Source organism: Vespula vulgaris, chromosome 20 (genome assembly GCF_905475345.1).
Source record: "Vespula vulgaris chromosome 20, iyVesVulg1.1, whole genome shotgun sequence".
NCBI classification, from domain to species: Eukaryota; Metazoa; Arthropoda; class Insecta; order Hymenoptera; family Vespidae; genus Vespula; species Vespula vulgaris.
Genome location: NC_066605.1, coordinates 542682 through 564756, shown reverse-complemented (window position 1 = coordinate 564756; position 22075 = coordinate 542682). Strand labels below are relative to the sequence as shown.

The 22075-nt window shown below is 33.6% G+C and overlaps 1 protein-coding gene across 5 annotated transcripts; it reads right to left on the bottom strand.

Moving 5' to 3' along the window:
- Positions 1–625: 625 nt before the first annotated feature.
- On the bottom strand, positions 626–21801 carry LOC127071163 (uncharacterized). Of its 5 annotated transcripts, none has more exons than XR_007784919.1 (7): positions 21357–21801; positions 20644–21077; positions 6744–6801; positions 2282–2441; positions 1999–2170; positions 884–1855; positions 626–778 (listed from the first exon to the last, which is right to left on the bottom strand). XR_007784919.1 is itself a non-coding variant. In XM_051010093.1 (6 exons), the coding sequence occupies exons 2-6, from the start codon at positions 21064–21066 to the stop codon at positions 1763–1765; spliced, it is 906 nt and encodes a 301-aa protein (XP_050866050.1). In that variant the 5' UTR covers positions 21067–21077; positions 21357–21801; the 3' UTR covers positions 626–1762. The 5 variants fall into 5 exon arrangements, 3 of the variants coding, with proteins under 3 accessions (XP_050866050.1, XP_050866051.1, XP_050866053.1); XR_007784920.1 differs by having other exon boundaries at positions 1004–1855; XM_051010093.1 differs by having other exon boundaries at positions 626–1855.
- Positions 21802–22075: the final 274 nt, after the last annotated feature.

Below are 22075 nucleotides of genomic sequence, written 5' to 3'. Positions count from 1 at the left end.
ACAGCTCAGACGTTGAAGTTAAAAATATTTGTTTTACAAATATTAACGAAGAAGTCTTTTATATTCTCTACGTCTTTTTTTTTGAACGAATACGTACCTGAAAAAATTAAATCGATCGATCGTTTTTTGCCGAAGTATATTGGAGATTTATTTTCATTCGTTGAGTTTTTCTCTTAATAGCTTTTGTATTCTCTTTATTGTTAATTTCTCCTATATATTATCGGAAATGACAGGAATGTTTTATAGATCACTATATGAAATAAAATATATTTGAAATTTTAATTGTACCACTGTGATAATCGTCACGCTCTTGATATATTGTATTTAACTTGGTTCGAACAATAAACAAATTTTAGTGCAGAAAACGTGGCAGTGATACAAAAAACGATTTCATTATAATTACTATATATATATCAAGAGAACTATATACTCAACGATATTTCAGATCAATGAGATGATAAGTGCGTCAAATAGATACTATTTTCATATTGTTTAATTCGCTATATAGTAATTTAAAACATATTAGAATATTCAAGCCTTGATCTCGTCCATGTTCCTTCAGTCTTGAAACAGTATGCATTATCAATAACCACATGCTTCTATTTATTAATTAACTATTACTATATGAAACGGTATGATACAATACAGATATATATTTTCTCTTCCACAAAATCTTATATCATATATCTGGCTTTGCTACTACATTTAAGGCCTTCTTCTTTATCATCCAATCTTGCGTTATGTGTATGGTCCCAAGATATTGATTCCAATACTCTCTCTATGTTTCACCCAAAAAAAAAATTATTATTATTTCAGTGTTTGCGTCTCGACCGCTTGCCTGACTATAAATTATACCAGATTCAGAAAGTTTAAAAATCATTACATATTTTATTAGCCGAAAGCGTCAGAGTTATGGTCCTTCTTTAATTGAGTTAATAAAATTGATAGAAAAAGAAAAAGAAAATCGACATTTTTTTCTACGAGTCGAGTAAATCTCACACACTTTTTTTTTCATGGTTCATGGTTATTATCAAGTGAAAGTATAGTGTGTCCCAACTAACAGCAACGAGTCCATGTAGAGGCACGGAAGAATCTCTCACCATGGTGTAGAGACTATCATTATAAATAAATTCGTCTTTGTCTGTTGAACACGAATCTACATCATCTTTATCATCGTCGTCGTCGTCGTCGTCGTCATCATCATCATCATAATACTTCCACGTTTAAGCAGAAAGCAACTTGTAGGGCAATTAATATCGACATTTAACAGTCGACACAACGATTCGTATTTTATCATTGAACTATCTATGTATGAACGTTTACTACGAATCGTACTCCTCATAAAAATAGTCTAAAGTTATTTCTATCTTTTTTCTCTGTTCAATCTTTACAAATGAAAAAAAGAAAGAGATATTACAAACTCGTCATTCTCATGTGGAACATACATATCTTTTTTTTCCTTAAATACGCGCGTTTGCCTTTTTTTGTTACCTATGGCTATAAGGAGTGCGAGTTTATGGTCCTGCTTTTCTAAAAAATGATTTTTAATATGCATATATATATATATATGCACGTGTGTGTATGTATGTATGTATGATGTATGTATGTATGTATGTTGTATGTATGTATGTATGTATATCTATGTACACAAAATTACGTCCTAAAAAAATGATCGTCCGATATTAAAATCCATTAAGGAAAACGTAATGATCGTTAGTTTTGTTCACGTTTCACTCGATCCAATTTCCACATTTGTTCTAATTCATTGCGAGTCAGTACGCGGTCTTAATTTCGCTCTTGCCGTTATCAAGAGATTATTTGGTGGCTCAATCATCGTTGGTTGTGATTGCTCTTGCTGGAATGGAATAAAAATGGTATAATTATATTTGGTACAGAGTAATTTTTTTTTTATGAAAAAAATAGATCATTACAAATTGAATGGAACGAACGAGCAATGTTTTACAATTACTTTACTTACTTTTTCATTTCTAAACTCACCATTATTTGAATATGTTTTGCTCTTTGCTCTATCGCCCTTTGCAATGCTGTCCTTGGATCATCTTTAAAAGTTTCTTCACGAATTCTCTCAGCTTCTTTTCTAGATGCATTCTCTCTTTGCTTTTCTAACGCTCTCTGTAACTCACTTTTTTGATTTAACACGTTTCTACCTCTGGAAGAAAAAAGAATAAAAAAAAATAATAAATGCTTCGCATAACAATCGTTATTAAAATGATCGATTTAAAAATGCATATGTATAAATAAATGATATTACTCAACTTACATTTTCTGATTAAAAAGTAACTCTCTACGTAGATCTTTATGATTGGTAGATGTGAGGCAAGGGTTGTAAGGTTTCCTAGGTAAAATTAGGCCATCAGGTCCCATGTGAGGTGCAGGTGGTGGTGGCGGTGGGACACCCAAAACCGGTGCCATTTTTCTTCCTGAACAATCAATCATACACTTGGAGTTAGTCAAACGAGAGGAGTCATCGCTTATTCGATTATTCGCGATACGATGAACTCGATCAATAATCATTGATCATTTGTATTTTTTGTATCAGACCAAATGAAATTCGAACGATTTTTCTTTTTTTTTCCTTCTCGCTCCCAGCTCCCTCCCTCGTTTCTTTTCCCCTTTCGTAAGGAGCTCAGACAATAATTTTAATATTCACCCTCCAACGATGCAATTTTTTCCCTAACTGAACCCTCCTCGGACATCGTGGTATATCACACTGAAGCATTTCCGGACGAACCGTATCAAAGAGTATGCTTTTCTATATAGTTTTGCTTATGGCTTCGCGTACTCACTAATCGGTTTAGAGTTTGAACGAGTCTACGGAGCACTACATACGTCCTATACGTACGTATACGTATGTGTGTGTGTATATATATATATATATATGTCTGTGAGTAGGTATGTACGTATGTAATATTTCAAGGTGAAGCTAATAATATTATGTATATAAAATTTGAATCTCATTCGATATAATAAACCTCGATTTTTCTCAGCTTTCTTTTCTCCTTTAAAACGTCTTTCCCATGTCGGCTTATCTAAGACATATTCTCGAATAATTTATAAACGTTTAATTAGTTAAATATTGACGATTGAATTTGCTCGCTTATCGTTCGTTCTTCAACTCGAGATAACCGTAGTACTTTAACCCGAACAATAGTTACGAGTATTATTTTAAATAGATTCTTCTCGTCGTTCTAGTTTTCTCATTTATTATTCATTTAATACGAATATAGATTTTTAAAAATAATAAAAGATATTGATAACGTTAGATGGGAAATATTTGAAATTAGAAAAACTTTTTAAACCAGCAGTTAACTATTGGAATCCGTTAGAGATTCTTTGAATTAAATGATTTATGCGTTTATTTAAACATCGAATTTTTTATTTCACCATCGGCTTATCGCGTTAAAACTAATGGATCGACCCTCTTAAAACTTGTCGTTGCGATCAAAGAGAAAAAATAGGAGGAGGAGGAGGAGGAGGAGTAGAAAGAGTAGGAGAAAAACTGGAATGGAGGTTTGTAGAAGTGTGTCACGATGTCGTTACATACGTCAAATATTTGCATAGGTAATGTTGAATAAATAATATGACATTGATAAGGTGTCTAACGACTAAACAAAATCAAGGTTGTCTCGCGAAGTTTCACGCGAGGCCATGCGAAACTTGTTTTTTTTTTTTGTGAAAAGAATAAAAAGAAAAAAAAAGAAAAGAAAAATGAACAAAAATAAAGATAAAGAAATACATTAATAATACGTACAGATATTTCGCGAGACAAGAAATATGATGGATATGGAAAAGATCGATTTGTAGAAAAATAATGATAAACAAAAAATAATGACAAAAATAGAAGGATAAAAAAGGAAGGAAAAAAGAGAGAGAGAGAGACAGACGAACAAACGGATACTTTCGTAATAAGAAAAACAAGGAGCAAGAGAGCCTCGAACTTCTTTTCCGGGATTAGCGCAGCAGGTCTCTCTTGGTAAAAGCAAGCAAGCAGTGCGACACTGCACCATGGATGCATTTCGACGTTGCATGCATTCTACGGTAGCTTGTTAGACGTACGACTCTCTTGTTTCGATGGTTGTTCTTCTGTTTCAACTGAGACGGCTCGTTATACTGATAGGTAGTATATCTCTGACCGAGTGTTCCCCATGCAAAAAAAATCTTTTTCTTGGTGAGAATGAAACCGCAGGGCGCATTCAAAAAAAAAAAAATATGCACTATCTTGCACAAACCACCTATGCATTTTCGTGCCGTTTATGTACGTATCTACACAGTTTTGAGAGATTACTTGTTCTTCGTCTTTTTTATTTTTTTTTTCTTTTCTTTTTTTTCTTTTAATGGATCGTTATTGTGATTCTTCGTCATTTGATTTCTTTCTAATAATTGAGTAACATAAGAATGATCAATAGAAGTGCTAAGTCATCGTCGATCGATAGAAAATAAAATGAAATCGAATCACAAGGAGGCTTCTCACTTTCTTCTCTCTTACTCTCTCGTCAAACGGGGAAGCGAATCCGATTCGGATTATTTGACTTTACGAGCGGAAAGTGAATTTCACGAACGAAAAGTCGACCATGCGTGACGATATTAGTCGTGTAAAAGAATCCCTCCTTCCTCCCAACCACCTCCCCTTTCCTTTTCTCGTTACAACGATTATACTCCTTTCTTTTCCAAAGTCGTGAGAGAAAGAAGATGAAAAGTGTCCTGATATTTTCTAAGACAAGAGAGAATACATTCTTTCTTTCTTTCTTTCTTCCTTTCTTTCTTTCTTTCTTTCTTTTCTATGACTTTTCTATGTTGTCTACGAACAATGATTTTCAAAAGTTTCTAAATGAAAGTGGACAATTAGAAGAACGAAAATGATAAAATGTCGATTAAGAAATTTGCTTATATTTTTTTTCTCTTTTTTCTCAAGTCAAATTTTGCACATTAATTAGAATATTAACTTTGAGCAAATTGCGAAAATAAAATTAGTGTAGATTGTTTGATAACTTGTTAACTTTGTTATATACGCCGAACGAAAATTATTTGATGAGGTAATAAACCATGAGGCAGAGAGAGAGAGAGAGAGAGAGAGAGAGAGAGAGAGAGAGAGAGAGAGAAATTGGAGTAACGTAACTAACTACTACGATGACGTTTTATTACTAAAGAGAAACGAATCCAGACAAATCTCTCGAATTACTATCTCTAACTATTGCTGTATCCTTATTACAAAATACTTATTCTCTGTCTCTTTCGATTTTTCTTTTTTTAATTCTTTCAAATAAAAAAAAAAATAATAACAAAAATAAAAAAAAAAGAAATAAAAAAAGGAACGAGCATTGCATAATTTTTTCTATCGAAAGTGAAACCATCGATGCAAAGGTAATAATCAATCTAATTCGTTCGACGACTTTCTCGCCTGTCTCTCGTTTTATAAACACGTTATCGACAGTAAATCTTCGAACTTTCTAATTACAATTCGTTCCGTGTGAAATCGAAATATTTTTTGGATTATATATCTACAGGATGGACCAAAAGTTTCTAGATTTGTAATTTTACAATTTCAAAATCATTTAGAAACTGTTGACCCTATAGACTGTGCACGTAAAGGATAATTTTCAGAAATAATTACTTCTAATTTTAATCAAGATATGTTTCTGAAATATAGAGTGTAAATCTAATCGTTAAATGGCTTATTATAAAAATAAAAATTATTATTTAAAATAACAATTTTCATTGAAAAAAAAAAAAAAAGAAAAAAAATTGATAGCAATCAAAACCACAGACGAGTTTCGACGAAATGATAGTCACTATACCGAAAGGCTTATGTTCATTAATTTAAAGAGAGAGATAGATAGATAGATACAGAGAGAGAGAGAGAGAGAGAGAGAGAGAGAGAGAGAGAGAGAGAGGGAGGGAGAGAGAGAAGGAAGGTCCGGCAACGAACGAGCCGAACGAATTGTCGTGGCGAGAGGGAAAGGGCTGGAGATAAAAGTAATTTTCAGGCAGATGTGTACGGGCACGAAAGGGAGGAGAGAGATAGAGAGAGATCATTGCACCGTAAGGAGCAGCTGAAGTAGCGTGAGAAAATGCGTGCCAGGCAGCTCGTGATGAACGCTTGCTCTAAATGATACCGAGTTAAGGACACGTTCAGGAACGATTTTATACTAATTTCGCAAAAAAATGTATCTGATTAAATAACATCTAAAAAAAGGAAAAATTAATTTTAATAATTTAATAAGTAATAATTTTTTACTCGAATTCGTTTAGCTTTATTATATATATATATATACATTGTTTTTTAAATGTATCCTACATTACCGACTGTGTTGCGTTAGATTTAATTCATTGATATATATATAAATCAGCTGATTTTACGCATTCAATAATCAATGAATCATATGAATGAATATTAATACGGTCGGTAATGTAGGATAAACTTAAAATATAAAATAAAATGAAATAAAAAATAATTGAAAATTCTAACGAAAGGACAGCCCCTATAAAGATTTCCTTTTAAATCCATATTGTAACATTAAAAAGGAGAAGAGGAAATGTTACTGAAGGTTATAGATCATTTCTATCCCAGGCCGATGACACAGGATTTACTCGTCTAATCCGACTAATGGATCACCCTTTGTAGCTGGTTATAACTCTTTACGATGACACGCGATGGAAAAAAGAAAGGAATAAAGAGAAGATAGAATGAAGATCATAGAGGAAATCTAAAATGAGTGACTCACCGTTCGTCAAAACGTCGCAGCTGTCCGAGGAATCGTTCTTTAGACCGTTAGCAATCACCTGAAAAACAAGTGGTTAACTTGATTAACGGTGTTATTACCAGTTGGTAATACAGTTATTATTATATAAATATTTTATGGAGTATCGCTGCAATTTCTTTATTATTATTATTATTATTATTATTATTATTATTATTATTATTATTACTATTATTATTATTAGATATATCTCGTTCGTGAAATTGCATCGATTGCATCTTATAATCGCAGGTATGATATAAAATCTATGCGAACACAACCGGTTTGATCAATTTGGAATGAAAAAAATTCTTCTGCCATATACATCGAACTTTTTTCTTTTTTTAGTTACGTACAAACGAACACTTGCAGTGTATTTATTCTCCTTTCAATGACCAATGGAAAATGTCGAAAATTATTATGTAACCTTTCGATTTTTGGTTTTATTTTTCTTCTTATTTTTCTTTACAAAAGTTTCTTCTTTAATAATTGTTAATAACAACAATTCGGAAGTCTTCTCTTCGATCCTGCGATCGTGACTTCCTTATTAGATTTTATCGATCTTCATCGACGTACTTGTTGTTCTTTAATTCTTTTATTTTTTCTAGTTCAGAGATTGATTCATTGACTATATGTATATTGTAAACATCGATTTAATAAACTAGTTTATTCTACTTGAAATAATATGGACGATAATTTCATTGTCCTAATTGAAAAATTCTACGCTATAAAGTAATTTCAATCGATCGTTAATGTCATAAAAAGTAATTTCTATCCTTGTTCTATGTGTTTTCACGATCTAATGTCTTTTGAAATCAATGACAAAAAATTTCTCTCTTTTTACGATGTGAGAACAAACAATCTGCTAACGATCTTTAACATGACAAACGAATGCTCGACGATGATTTCTCTCGTTTTACTCTCCTAACGAATCACGGTTGAAAACGAAAGGACATGCTCCGACGTATGACTGAATGTAATTTAAGAGAATTAACGAACGAGGTAATTAGATTACGACTAAATTTCTGTAGTATCTATATCTACCACCTTTCATTATCAATTTAATTCAATGGAATTTCTAATAATACAATCCATTGTTACTAAATTTATCATAGTCCTTTGTGTTTTCTCAGCACACTTGACACGAGAATAAAAAATAATAAATAAAAAGAGGGGGAAGAACTTCCGGACAAAAAAGTATGAAATATTTTTCACTTCCTTCCTGAGTTCTGGCTCTCTCCCCTTTATCTAACCGAATTCATTAGAACTTGTTTGTTTGACGCGTACGTAAACACGAAAGAGGGACGACAGAGAGAGAGAGAGAGAGAGAGAAAGAAAGAAAAAGTTAGGGGATCTCTCCTAACCACGACACCATATACACACAATCACAGACACCATATGTATGTATATAGTTAGTGTAATGTCGCCTTCTTTCAAGCGTTTCGCGCTTGGTGTATTCGAAGAGCGAGTTAACGTGCATCTCGAAAGGAAGAAACTTATCGTTTGTTGGTCACGGTGAAGAAACTTTTGAGTACCGTAGCGTGTTCACAGAGACTCGTTTCGATGCTCATCATCATCTTTTGCACGCTTTGGAACTTAATATTTTCTATAGTTACTCGTATACAAAGTTTCTTGTAGATGATCCAGAAAAAAAGAGAGAGAGAGTCATCAATGTAAAAAAAAAAATATCTATTTTATTTTATTTTATTACGTATATTTTCTTATATCTTGTTCAAAACAATTTCTATAGATAATTTTCTTTCGTTAATATGTAAAAAATAAATTGACAAAAATCACAATTTTAATATGCAATTAAATACGATTAATACATTTCCTTTCTTTTCATTAATATATTTATTCTTTTTTATTTAGAATAAATAAAATCAATAAAATAAATAAAATCGTTTAAACTTTTTGAAGGACACGTGCTCTCTCTCTATCTTTCTCTCTCTCTCTCTCTATCTTTCTTTATGCTTAATCATATTTCATCGTTCGTCAGAAAGGAAAAAGAAACGGATTTTCATGGAAATATGAACGAGTTAACGTGCGAGAGCCAGGCGTATCTCTTACGAACTCGTTACGCGCACGAGAAGCTTTGTGCACATTCACGGAGAACGATGTTCTTTTTTATTCTTTCTTCTTTATCTCTCCCTCTCTCTCTCTCTCTCTCTCTCTCTCTCTCTCTGTGTCTTTATCTCACTCACAGTCAGTTTCGTGCGTCAACAAAAGATCGTACAAAAGGTGTCCTACAGAGAAACGTACTGCTTGCATAATGACACCAGACGTAATACCCCTTTTTTCTTTTTTTTTCCTTTTTTTATACATTGTGCATACGTGTCCTGATTTTTTGGAGCGCATCAATGTGCATACGATATTTTTGTTACAAATATCTTCTACATTTCGTTTCGTTTCGTTTCGAAAGACCAAAGTATCATCGTGGAACAACATGTTCGTGATTTCAATAGATACAAAAAATCAAAGGATTATCTAAAATATCGAGAAAAAAAAAGAAAAAACAACGAAAGAGAAATAATTAACTTTGGCCAATTTCGTAAGTGTTATTAAACCAATGAACGAATCATATTTTATTTCCACTTTTCTCGAGCTAAGAGAGAAAGGGCGGGAAAAGAGATGCATCGAAACACGAATGCAGCAAAGCGCACGTACGGGAAAAAATGTACTCTGGTTATATCGCTCGACGAAAAGCGACCTTTTCCGATCGCCGAGACTATGAATGGAACACGAATCGCGTCTAAATAATTGTAAGCTACCTTTACACGGGAAAATACGTAAATATACCTATGCACAGAACACAGATCTGAAGGAAGAAAAGCAAATTTTCTATTTCTTTCTCGCCAACCACTTCCCCTTTACCCCTGCCCCACTCTCTTCTTTTCTTAAGCCGATCGATTCGAACACGTTTATGCTTCGTTGCACCCTCTTGACACGGATATGAAAATCTTTGAGACGATCGAGCAATCGAACATCGAGCACGTACTACTACCCTTACGTCACCTTTTTTGGAAATTTTAATACTACGATACACGGTAGAGAATTTTTGTTAATACTTCTTCATTCGTCAAATAATTAAATTTCAAAAGTACTTTCATATTTCTCAGCTCGTTTGTTCTGTATTCTTTCGAAAGAAATTTTGACTTTTATAAAAGATCCGAGACGATTTGTTGGATTAAACTTTAAACTCCATGGAGATATCGAATTTAGTCGTCTGAATAATTTCGTGATTTTTAAAAGGCGTCGGCATAGCGAAAACAAGACAAACTACGTCTAGAGCCCCGGAAGACGATCGCATTACTCGAGGGTACTCTTCAAGTTTAAAGGGCATAGCTTACGAACGAAAAGGGATCTCTCTTTTATAACTTACGCGTCGCGAATTAAGAAAAGAGATTTTTGCGAAAGACTAGAAAAAACTATGTATATGAAAAAAAAGGACAACTTTGACCATGGAATTCCTTACGTGATCGTTGAAATGACTCGTCTTTATGACTCACGATGATATTAACTAAGACGGAAAAGCGTAAGTGTTCTTTTAGAATGTCATCTGTGATCTTACTGGGACAAGATAATGGTCTAAATAATGGATCTCCGAGACAAACGATACATAATTGTCCTGTTGATGCATCTACGAGAAATTAAACAGAGAAATAAAGAAGAAAAGAAAAAAAGAGTGATACGTATATCGACGCTTAATAATCATCATTAAAATTAATTATTCGTCATATTTATCATCGAAATCTTTCACTAATAATTCTAATGTAATTAAAATCGTTAAGAAAATTATTGCATGCTTAAGAAAAGGAATAAACTAAATAAAAATCTATCGTACACGTGTCCTTTAAAAATTATTTGAAGATAATAATTACCTCGTCGATGATGCGAAGGATGAAAAAGGAAAAAAAAAAGAAGAAAAAAAGAAATAAAAGAAAAAAAATTCCAATAATTCGGGATCGTTTTGGGATGAAAACAAAGCTCCGAGAAGTCCTGTATGTCACGTCTTCGCGATATAATAATGATATGGATAGATAAATAGTTGGATAGAGAAAGAGAGAGGGAATGCACTTCCCGCTCGTTCGAGTGCACGATGCAAACTGACAGACGCACGAGGCAAGAGAGGAGACAAGTTCGCGCTCGTTGCCCATGTGACCTCTCTCTGTGTAACGGATACCGACACACCCATAATCTTCCATACGCATGAACAATCCTACACATGCATAGATAATGCCCACAGAAGGACGACGTACGTACAGATAACTAATACTTGGAAAGCGATAATATATATTACGCACATACACACAGATAATTTATATAGAGAGACACGTACTTACTTAGTTACAATGTACTTCGTACACACACATATATATTCGTATAAATAGAATTTCTCTCTCTCTCTTTCTCTATTTCTATCATTTTCTCTCCATGATAGAATATTTTTGTCTTAACTCAAATTATCCGAGTACTCGACTTATTTTTTTTTTCTTTTTTACGTTCGTGGGAACAAGGTGAAAGGGCACAAACCGCTATCCTTCCATTTTTACCCTAAACGGAAGTTCGCCGACATTTAATTATGAGTTTACGTTACGTGGTCGAAACTTTACAAGTCGATGATTCGAGAGTTGAAATTCCCTTTTTCTTTTTTGTATTATTTTATAAAACAAAAATTAAATGATTTATCGTCCCATAGAAATTATTTCAAAGATTCTTCGACTTATGGAGAAAAAAGAAAATTAATATTGTCTTCGACATCGTGAAAAAGGATTGATGATGCATCGAATAATTGCAAGAAAATCATATACACTTTCTAGTAGTCGAGATAACATGCTCCAAAGAACGTTTTAACTTCAGCGTCGATCATAAATACTTTTGCTCTTACTTTGAAATCATACGAGTAATGAATATCAATGAAAGGTAGAAAGGAGAAGATAAAGGAAAAAAGGTATGAAAAAAAGGAAGAAAAAGAAAAGCTTTATCTCGATCGCACATATCACGTATCAATATCAAACTTTATGATTAGTGTAACGCGAGTAATTATTGTAAAAATAAATAATTGCAATTATTAAATTAAATGCGATTATTTGCTACGAAGAAAAAAAATATATATATACGGACGTTCCTTAGTTTAGAAAAAAAAAAAGATAAATAAATTTTTAAGATAGATCGATCCCGTACTCGACCTTTATTAAAAATCATGGAGAGGTGGATTCGAAAGGCGGCAGAATGAAACGGCGATCGCTATCTCTCGTCGAGCCCTTTGTTATTATCGAAAGCTTTCTTCGCCGTTGCAACGGCTGCAGCCACCTGCATCAGACCACGGCGACCCTTTAATAAGAGCAATACGACCTCTGGCTATTACCTGCTTCTTCTCCTTCTCGCATCTCGAATCCTCCTTGAGTCGTCGATAGCAAAGAACTCGCGGACGATGCACTCGCACATGTGCGAAATATTTTCTGTACTTTAGAAATTACTTGTCTTTTATGTGTAATTTTCTTTCATTCTATCTTCGTTACAAACGCGTGATATTAATTCGAAATTAAGTAAAATATTTGTAAAAATGATAAGTTGTGAAATAATGTCCTTCTTCGTAATATTTCAACAGAAATGAATTTGTTATACGAAGGATTTGTAAATAATCTAATAAATTTGGTTTAGGACAATTGTTGATCCATACGTCCTACTTCTAATCTTTTAATTTAAACAACTTTTGGTGTAACTTCTGAAATTCGCGCGTATCTATACGAGGAAATATAAACGCGTTGATCTCGTTCGAGATCGTTCACAAGACTGAAATCTCCGCTAGAAAACGCTTCCCGTCTTAGCCACCTGTTCACCGAGTACTTTCACTCTCTCGTAATCTGACCATCGAGATCGTCTTCGCGACTCGTTTAATCGAATTCCTCGTTTATCTTAACGATTAAATCCGTTCGATGATGAAGAAGAAACGAATGGAAAAATATTTCAAAGCTCAACTAACATTAAAAATAATTTTCCTTCGATCCTTCGATAAGTTACTCGTTAAATAAAAATCAATTGTAAATAACGCTAATCGATTTGTTTTCGATCGAGCAAATCAAGATGTTGTATTGCGTGCAACGAACTGATAAAAAAGGTTTGAAAAAATCAGATAAAAGTCTAATAAAAAATAAAGGAAAGAAAGAAGAAGCGGAGCGGCAAAGTGTTTTAAAGTAAAAGTTGCAGGTGCATCAACGCATCTTCCGGCTCATCAATGCATCTTCTGGCGCATCTTCGAGCGATAAATTTTGTACTCTGGTCTATTAGACGAGACGACATCGGCGGGTTCGACGATCGATTCTCGACGGCGAGCCGGAAATTGTGGCTGATTGAGAAGTTCGGAAAAGCAATCGAGAGCCGATAACGAGCACGTTGCACTTCCGACATCATCGAATACCTAATTCTCCTCGTCGCGTCAGCCATTTCTCTTTTATCTCCGTTATTGTCATCGTTTCGCGTCCTTTAATCCAGATTATATTTTCTTTGTCCTATAGATAATCACTTAATTAAATAATATTCTCAAATCGACGAAAAATTTGTTAAAAATGACACGAAGAATATTAATTGATTATGAATATTCCTGTCTAATAATTTCTATTTATATTTCCTTTATCTCCTTTCTTCTTTCTTTTTCTTTTTTCTTCCAAATTATTCAAAACAGTTTTCTTCGTAAAGGAGTGAATTTAACTTGAATCGATTTTTATTAGACGATAAAAAAAAAGAACTTCAAGCAGAGGATCGCGTTCTACTCGATCGCATCGAACTGGACGCAACAGTAGCTAGTAACAGTAACAGCAAGCGTTGAACGATTCTCATCACGAGTAGAGGAAATTCGTTCAACCGTTTAGAAAGCGAACGCGACGCCTGCAAGTTAGGCTTTGTTTTCTCGCATCCCTGAGAATTGGAAAAAGCGAAACCGAATGTTGTTTCCCTAACCAACTCTTTTCGAAGAGGGGAAGGATACGACGCTATTTCGAGCTTCGTCGATGAACTCCTCTTAAAAAATAAAATAAGAAGCTCGTTTTTTATGTTACGAAAATATTTGAAGTAAAAAACAAAATTAATTTAGTAAACAATTATTCCGTACTATAATCGACGACGTTACGACGATCATATTAAATTTTTTAATTTATCACAGACATCAAGAGGAAAAGAAAATGATAGCGTACAGGAAAATACACGGTCATTCGTTAAATCGTCCTACTCACCGTTTGAGTACTTGTACAGGAATCTTCGTTTTCTCTTTCATACTTTATGATATTTTAACACGCGGGAAGAAACGATTCTATTTTTTGACTAATGCAATTGTCCTATGCAATTTTTTTTTTGCACGCGAGCTAGTAGAAACAATGACGAAAACGTGATTCATCATTTACTATTTTCATAGTCATCACACAATCCTATCTCTCTCTGTCGTAATTACAGTGATAACACTTTGAAAATATTAGAATAAAGATAGTTCCTTTTATCAAATTCAAAATAAAAGATAATAATTATGTTTTTAAATTGATTATTAAATTCACGATAGCTTTCAAATGAAATTTATTTACGTACATATATCTATAATATATATATATATATATATATATATATATATATATATATATATATACGTTCGCGATTCATAAAATATTTAAGGAATTAGTCTCTGATTAAAAACCGATCGGTCATGGTATCTGAGCAAAGCGAACGTTAAATTTTATCGTCATGAAATCATCTCAGCGAGAAAGAAGTCACATAGTCATTTTCTTGCAAAGTCGTAAGAAAATCTTAAGGCCTTTTCTCTTTCTATCTCGTGGTAATGACTTTTAAATGCTCACGGCGACGTTAATATGCCGTGAAGTCGTCAGACGCAACAATTTTACGCGATCTGTCCCTCTTATTCTTAGAAAGTAACATTAGAACCGAGAGAATTCTGCATCTTTTGTTATTTTGTTTTTTCTGTTTTTTTTTCTTTCCTTTTTTTAAACTTTTTTTTTGGCTCCTGCAACGACCGACTACTAGCAATAGAGTACACGAACAATAGCCGAGTGCACTTTTACCTTTGCATTCGAAAATAATCGTTTCACGCGGTCTCTCTCTGTTCTCATATTATTTAAAAATCTTTCATATACGTACGTATATGTATATATATATATATATATATCTAAGTACGTATGATATTATAGTCCAAGGTTATTCGTAATAAAAATAAAAATAGAATGTTATTGGAAATTTTCTAACCATGAACCAATTCTTCTCGCGCGTTAAAATTAATTTCAAAACTACTTTGTTTTTACACGAGATTTTTTAATCGAACGATTATATTTATTTACTATTAATTTCATTGATGAAAAATGAAGACTATTATGCTTGGAACGTGCACCATGTTCTCTTCTAACGGCGTTAAAGATCGTCGACGTTATACTACATATGTACATACGTATGTAAGTTTAAAAATATAACTCGTTCTCCATCATGTACTTACGTACTTCCGCGTACATAAGACGCACGTGCATTTATGCTCGAGTTCACGATTACGTCTGTCATTTTGCAAATTTAACACGCGTTTTTGCTATTCATTTTTTATCTTTTATCTTTTATTTTATTTTCTTTTATCTGCTTCTTTTTTTATCCAGGACGTCCAAGTCGATTTATCTCGATAAACGTCAACGCGCGCGAAATTCGAATTATAAATCATTCATCATTCTAGATGAACATTATTCAAAACTTAAACAATATTTTTGCTTAGAGAAAATAGAATGGATTAAGGAAATATTAAATGTTAAAGAAAAGAAGAAAAAAAGCAATAGCGAGTAGACACGTTAAAAAATAACTACGATCGAGAACGTATATAAGCATGTATTATAAATCGTTTTTAATTATCCTTTTTCTTCTTTTATCGTACGAAACGAAGTCGATCGAAAGTCGTTCGAAATTGTTGACCGGTCGATCGTAGGAAATGATTTCACACCCTGTATATAAGAATCTCAGTCTCACAAGGAGAATCTAGTTCTGAACGCGGTGCAACCAGTTTGCAGTTGAATTAATCTTTTAAGACCGACAACTTGGTCACTTTGAAAGTATACCGATCGTTTAAATCGTTCAAAACCGTGACTCTCAATACGACCAATTATCAAATATTTTCTCTCTATAAAAAGCCTTACTATTAGCAAATTTTTTTCATTATAAAAATAATGCGACAAAAACGAGTGTATATATATATATATATATATATATATATATATGTAATATTATATATACATGAAAATTATTACATTCGAAATTCATACGTTTCCAAATACTTTCCTGCTCCAACTCGAATAAAATAATCGTTAAAAATTTCTTTATTAAATTCCACATCGCATTTTTATGAGCTTATGTCTCTAGACGTACGTAGATATAAATATTTGCGAGAATATTAATTCAAAGGACAATGGAGAGAAGAATGATCGCTTGGTCGTAGATAAAAAGTTTCAAAGTGTATGTAATAAAACAATTAGAAAGTTAAAATTACCACTTGAAATAATCATTGTAAAAGCAAAACGGAAGAATAAAAATAAATGTATCTACATTATAAACTAGTTTCTTAATAAAAAATCATTCGAATGTGTGGTAGTTAGCCGACGATTAATTACAGAGATAACGACATATTCAATATCTTTTATCCTTATAGGAAAAAAACAAAAAAGGAGATATAATTTTTCCGTTTTGTTAATGCTAGATAGACGCTAATCGAGCTATCGAAAAGGTTTATGTAGTCGATATCTAGTCTAACGATTGGCGGTTTCAAAGCAAATCTTTGTCTTAAATTTACGAGCAAAGTACGCCAGACGCGAACCTACGATAAGCGTTATCTTATAATTATTCAACGGATGTAACCATAGTATGCACGCTACGGGGTCGCCTTTTATAAAAGGCATGAGCTTCGTGCTACGTTCAAATCGAATGTATAATAAATCGATATCGTTATCATTAATACCGAAGAGATTATATTATTTAAATATTTTCTATTATATCACTTTCTATATTTTTCAATATTATTCTTAATTATCTCGTATCATAATATAAGATAATCAACTATTAAGAATTACACGCAAAACAAAAATAAATAAAAAAAGAATATCTTGGCGAAGTCGTTTAAATAATTCATAAAAAACACACACTCCCTCGTTCATAAATTCAATGAGTACGACTGCGAATTTTTTTTAATTAGTGGGTCACCCAATGTAGTAATGTCTGTTATATGCCATAACTCGAAAGACTATCTTCTTTTTTCTGTTGTTTAAGCAAACAAATATTAATTATATAGATAGGTGTACGATAAGTGTACGTGCGTGAACTTAAGTAGGCGAAATACGTCAAATGGGCGTGCAAATACAAAACGCCTTCGTGTTACGCAATTTTACATCGTTGCAAACAAGCATATGTGTATATATATATTATATATATATACACATACACAACATAGACACACACGTAAATTTTTAAATACGTTTCGAATGAAACGTTCGTTATCACATACTGAAGAGGATTATTCAGATATGAAAAAACTCATGTACATCGTGTGTTTTAATTAAAAAAAAAAAGAAAATAATAAAAAAATAAAATGGGATAGTTAACTTGAACTTTTGCATCCTTTTATTCTAGTGCAATGATGTTTGAATTAACAACGAATCTCGTTCATTAATAATAATAACAATAATAATGTTATCCCATATATTCACATCGTACAATCCTTCTATCATACACGATGCTTTCGATTTTAATCTAAATTAAATGATTTTGATTATTAAAAGTATAAATACATAGAAATACATACTAGAATTTCGACGTGGATCACTCGCAGCAGATTTTAAGTGTCCGTTGGAAAAATCTGTTTATTAAGTCGTACTGTTTAAAAAAAAAAAGAAGTATGCTCCAAAGAAATTTCAATGAAGAAAATATATATATATAAAAAAAACAACTTCGTTGTTCGATTCGAATCTAACTCGATGAACATCAAGAGATCACTAAAGAAGATTGTCACCACTGATTTAATTGATAATGTAATAAAATCGATAAACGTAAAAAAAAAAGAAGACAACACCTGGTACGATAGGTACGTACGAAACTAAGGGAGTCAAGAAAAATGTTTAAAGTACGAGCGTAAACATCGAACTGAAGCTCCGCTACGGCAAGCTGCACCTCGAGACCACGCTGGCTCCAGCCTTAATTAGGCTGCTTTCACACTGAACGCTTGCCTCTAAATGTTTTCACGCCTCTCTCGTCCGACGGTCTAACTAGAAAAAGAATTCGAGAAGACTCACGGACCCTTCAAACACTAAAAAAGAATACGACGATAAAATTGATCAATGCGAGATAAAAAGATTATATTTTTCAGATATTATTCGAGTTCTAGAGACAAAATAGATCAATTGAATAGAATTGAAGATAAAAATTGTAATTATTTTTTTTCCTTTTTCTAATTACCGAGTTGTAAGATTAATCAACGCAAAATAAGATATTATAAATAATTAGCAAAGTTATTTGTCATTAAACGTTAATTCGACAATTTTTCTTTAGCCTTTTCAATAAATATGAACATTTAATGCGATTCTACGATAACCAATCTGAGATAGTCGGTGCAATTGATGAGAAACTGGATAAAATATTCATCGAAACGTCTCTCTTTCTCGAGAATACAGTTACGAGACTGAGAAATTGTTTCTACCAAAAATAGCGCGATTCCGATCGAATGTTAACATAGGCGGTCAATGCCCTCATGTTGTTATATATATATATATATATATATATATATATATATATATATATACGTATCTATGTATAAACGTATGTACGTAGTATTAGCAAGCGAATTTCCGCTTAAAGCTATTCGCGTTCGTATGTGGCTCGAACGTAAAATAAAACGGTACAACATGGAAATCTTCAGGAAGTCATTGGAGTTGTTGAACCTTTTAGAGATTGACTCGATCTACATTAGATTTCGAACGTTTTACAACAATCCATAAGAGATGACAATGCTAAGAAAAAAAAAAAAAAAAATTAAAACAAAATTTAATACCATTCTAACAATTAAATAATTATTGATCGCGGTCGATAAAAAAGGTACCTACTTGTCCTATTACGTATAACTAGACAAAATGACGGCTATGTTTTCGATGATACGATAAGTTCTTGATATATAATAACGTGAAAAATAACGTGTGAGTATGAAAGCCCCTTAATCCAAATTCCGCACAAAGGAAGGCATCCGTGGAAAGGAACCTGCAACAGGCCCGCATCTTCCAGGTCCGAACCTAATTCATCTCGGGGCCCTCTGCATGTCGTAGTACGATCACCTTGCACGCTACGATGCGTCTCTCTTCCAGGAATTTTAAGAACGAAACATCTGTCGTATCCGTACAACGCATCATTCACCTTTTCTCCAGGATGATGATCAACAACAACGACGACGAGGACGACGACGACGACGACGACGACGACGACACCATTATCAAATTAATAATAATCACAGCGATTGAAAATGTTTTTTGTCCCGATTGCTATAGCTATCGATGAAAAAGCTATTGGAGCAGCAGATATAATTTTCTAACACATTATTTCCTATATTCCTTTCGTCCTACTAATGACATACCAAGTAGGTACCTATAATATAATACCTGGGTATGTGTGAACTCTTTAAACCTGACACCAGTGGAAACTTCATTAACGATGAAACTGGTTCTTGCGGTCAAAAGTAACTATATTTCTTCGTTTCCTCGAGGATAACTCACGATTGAATCGTTTTCACGATTCAAGATTGCGCTACGTATCCGTTTACATGTATCTACGTATATAAAAGCTATATGTATTAATATGTACATAAAATATAATATAATTCTGTAAAGTACGAACGAGAACACGAAGATGCGAACTAGATGAAGTATCATTGAATTCTACGTAATTGTTAAATAGTACGCATCATTATGTTCTCTACGAACGCGCTGAGAAAGAAGAAGAGAAAAAAAGAAAAGAAAAAAAAATCGCACTGCATCGTCGGAGTTAAATGTAACAATCGACGTTTATATATAACAAAATAAAACTTGTTAAAGCTTTTCTCGATGTCGATGAACGAACGATATCTATTCAAGGTTTATTCCGCACGAGTGACTTTACTGTTTCTTCGGCAGAACACAACGTGACATTTTTAACTTTTCACGGATGCGTAATCTTTGTATTCGTATCGTATACGACATCGTATGTACGCTCGATATATCCTGGAATTTGTTTAGGACACGTTTTTTGCACTTTGCAATAAATCAATTCTACTTACTGAAAATTTCCATACGTCGGAGACCATAACCTCGCCTTTCCCATTTCGACATTCTCAACTATGCATATTTAATCGATTCGTCGTCGCCGATCATTAACAATAAACGTGGTAACACCGTTTGAGATTACTTTCGCTTCGGTTCATTGAATAACGCTATTTAAAATAAACTACGTAAATAATTTACGTAACGCGCATTCTACGAACGCCTAACGTACGTAGTATATCACTACGCGGCGCAAATATTATCTAAGATTTCGATAGAAATTTAAGAAAGAGGATCGAGAGAACGTCGTAATATTTGTCGCAATAATCAATTAAGAGAGACGATCAAAATTGGAGCATTATTATCATTATTATCTGCTAAATGTTATTACGTAGTTACTAATTCGAATCACGCGCTGTGGTCACGTGATACGCGTCATTCTGCAACGACGCAGGTATGTATTATTTCGTGACGCAGCGGGCATACAATTAGCAAATTATTAATATTATGATTATTACGATGCTCTCTCTCTCTCTCTCTCTCTCTCTCTCTCTCTTTAATACAAGAAAACGAATGTCTCTTACCTTTTTATCGCAAAAAGAGAAAGACGGCGAAGAAGACGAAGAGGAAGGCACTTTCGTAGAGAGTTCGACGATGAAATCTTGAACGTTCGTCGATACAAAAGAAGACGATTCCTTTCGTTTCTCATCGGCGTTAACTTTCAGAGATAACGACGTAGTTGACGAAAAAGAAGCTAATTCTTTCGTCTTTATTCTCGAACAATTCTCGTTCTTCAATTCTTTTTCTAAGAATCCTGGCTCGCTCAAACACTTTTCCAAACTGGCCGTGGATGCTCTTTGTTGCAATGCAGTCGGTGAATTCGGCGTAGATTTGGAAAATTCCGACTCGTTTTTCAAAAAACGATTATCCTTTGCTTTCTCGCATATTCGCGGTGGGTCCTGATCGCGAAAGATCCTTCGTTGGACCTTCGAAATCTCGCACATCATCGAGGATTATCCTAATATGCGCACTTATTATTTCGGGGACATCGTCCTTCTTTTTTTTTTTTGGAAACAATGCTACCAAATTAACGATTACTGTGTACGCGTATATATACATATATATGTATAATCGTAATTACAATCATAATTACAAGTAATTAAAATACGAGAAAAATAATCGACGAAACTCGTTCGAATGCTTGGATAAATTAATATCGAACGTGATCGTCGATTTTTTAATAACGACGAATGAATTAATCAAATCGTTTTCGATAAATTCGAAAGGAAATACGTACTTGTAATTCGGAGGAGAATCCTTTCGGAAATAAATCTTGTTTTGGCACGCGTGATAGAAGAGAAAAGAAGAGATAGAGGAAAAGAGAGAGAAAGAGAGAAAGAAGGAGAGAGAGAGAAAGCACGCACAGAGCAGAGCGAGAGAGACAGAGAAAAAGAGAAAGAGAGAAAGAGAGAGAGAGGAAGAGAGAGCGAAATTAACCTCTTTTTTTCGTAACCACTATACTTCCGCAACGTGCAGGAACAAGGCAACGACTATCCTCGCGAAGGCTAAATATCCCCGTGCGTCATACAGTAGGACATCTGTTGTCCTTCTCCCTCCGAGCCCTTTCCCCTTAACGTCTCTCCCTCTTCTTCGTTTATCACGTGGCACTACTTATTCTATCTGTCTCTTTCCCTCTCTCTCCGACTATTTGGCTCTCTTTCTCTCTCCTTTTCTCTCCCTCTTCGTTGTACGCTCTCTTTTGTCGCCACCCTTTGCACATAAAAAAATTGTACGAACCCTAAGGGCCGTCGCTTAGGCTCCTAGACACGACAGACGACGTTTCTCTACTCTGACGATTTTCTCTCTACATATGTATATATATATATATATGTGTGTATCGTACATATAAATATGTGTATGTATATATATATATATGTGTGTGCAGTTAAAACTCAACGTGTAAATCGATTCGAGACTTTTCGTCGCGCAAGACGTTCTTGAATGCACCCCGCAAGA

Bases quoted from the DNA above. Each gene is read 5' to 3' on its own strand.
- LOC127071163 (XM_051010093.1), bottom strand. From the start codon at position 21,066: ATGATGTGCGAGATTTCGAAGGTCCAACGAAGGATCTTTCGCGATCAG. The intron at 2,442-6,743 runs GTGAGTCACTCA...TTGATTGTTCAG, and splicing joins CTGCGACGTTTTGACGAACG to GAAGAAAAATGGCACCGGTT. The intron at 2,171-2,281 runs GTAAGTTGAGTA...TTTTTCTTCCAG, and splicing joins TTACTTTTTAATCAGAAAAT to AGGTAGAAACGTGTTAAATC.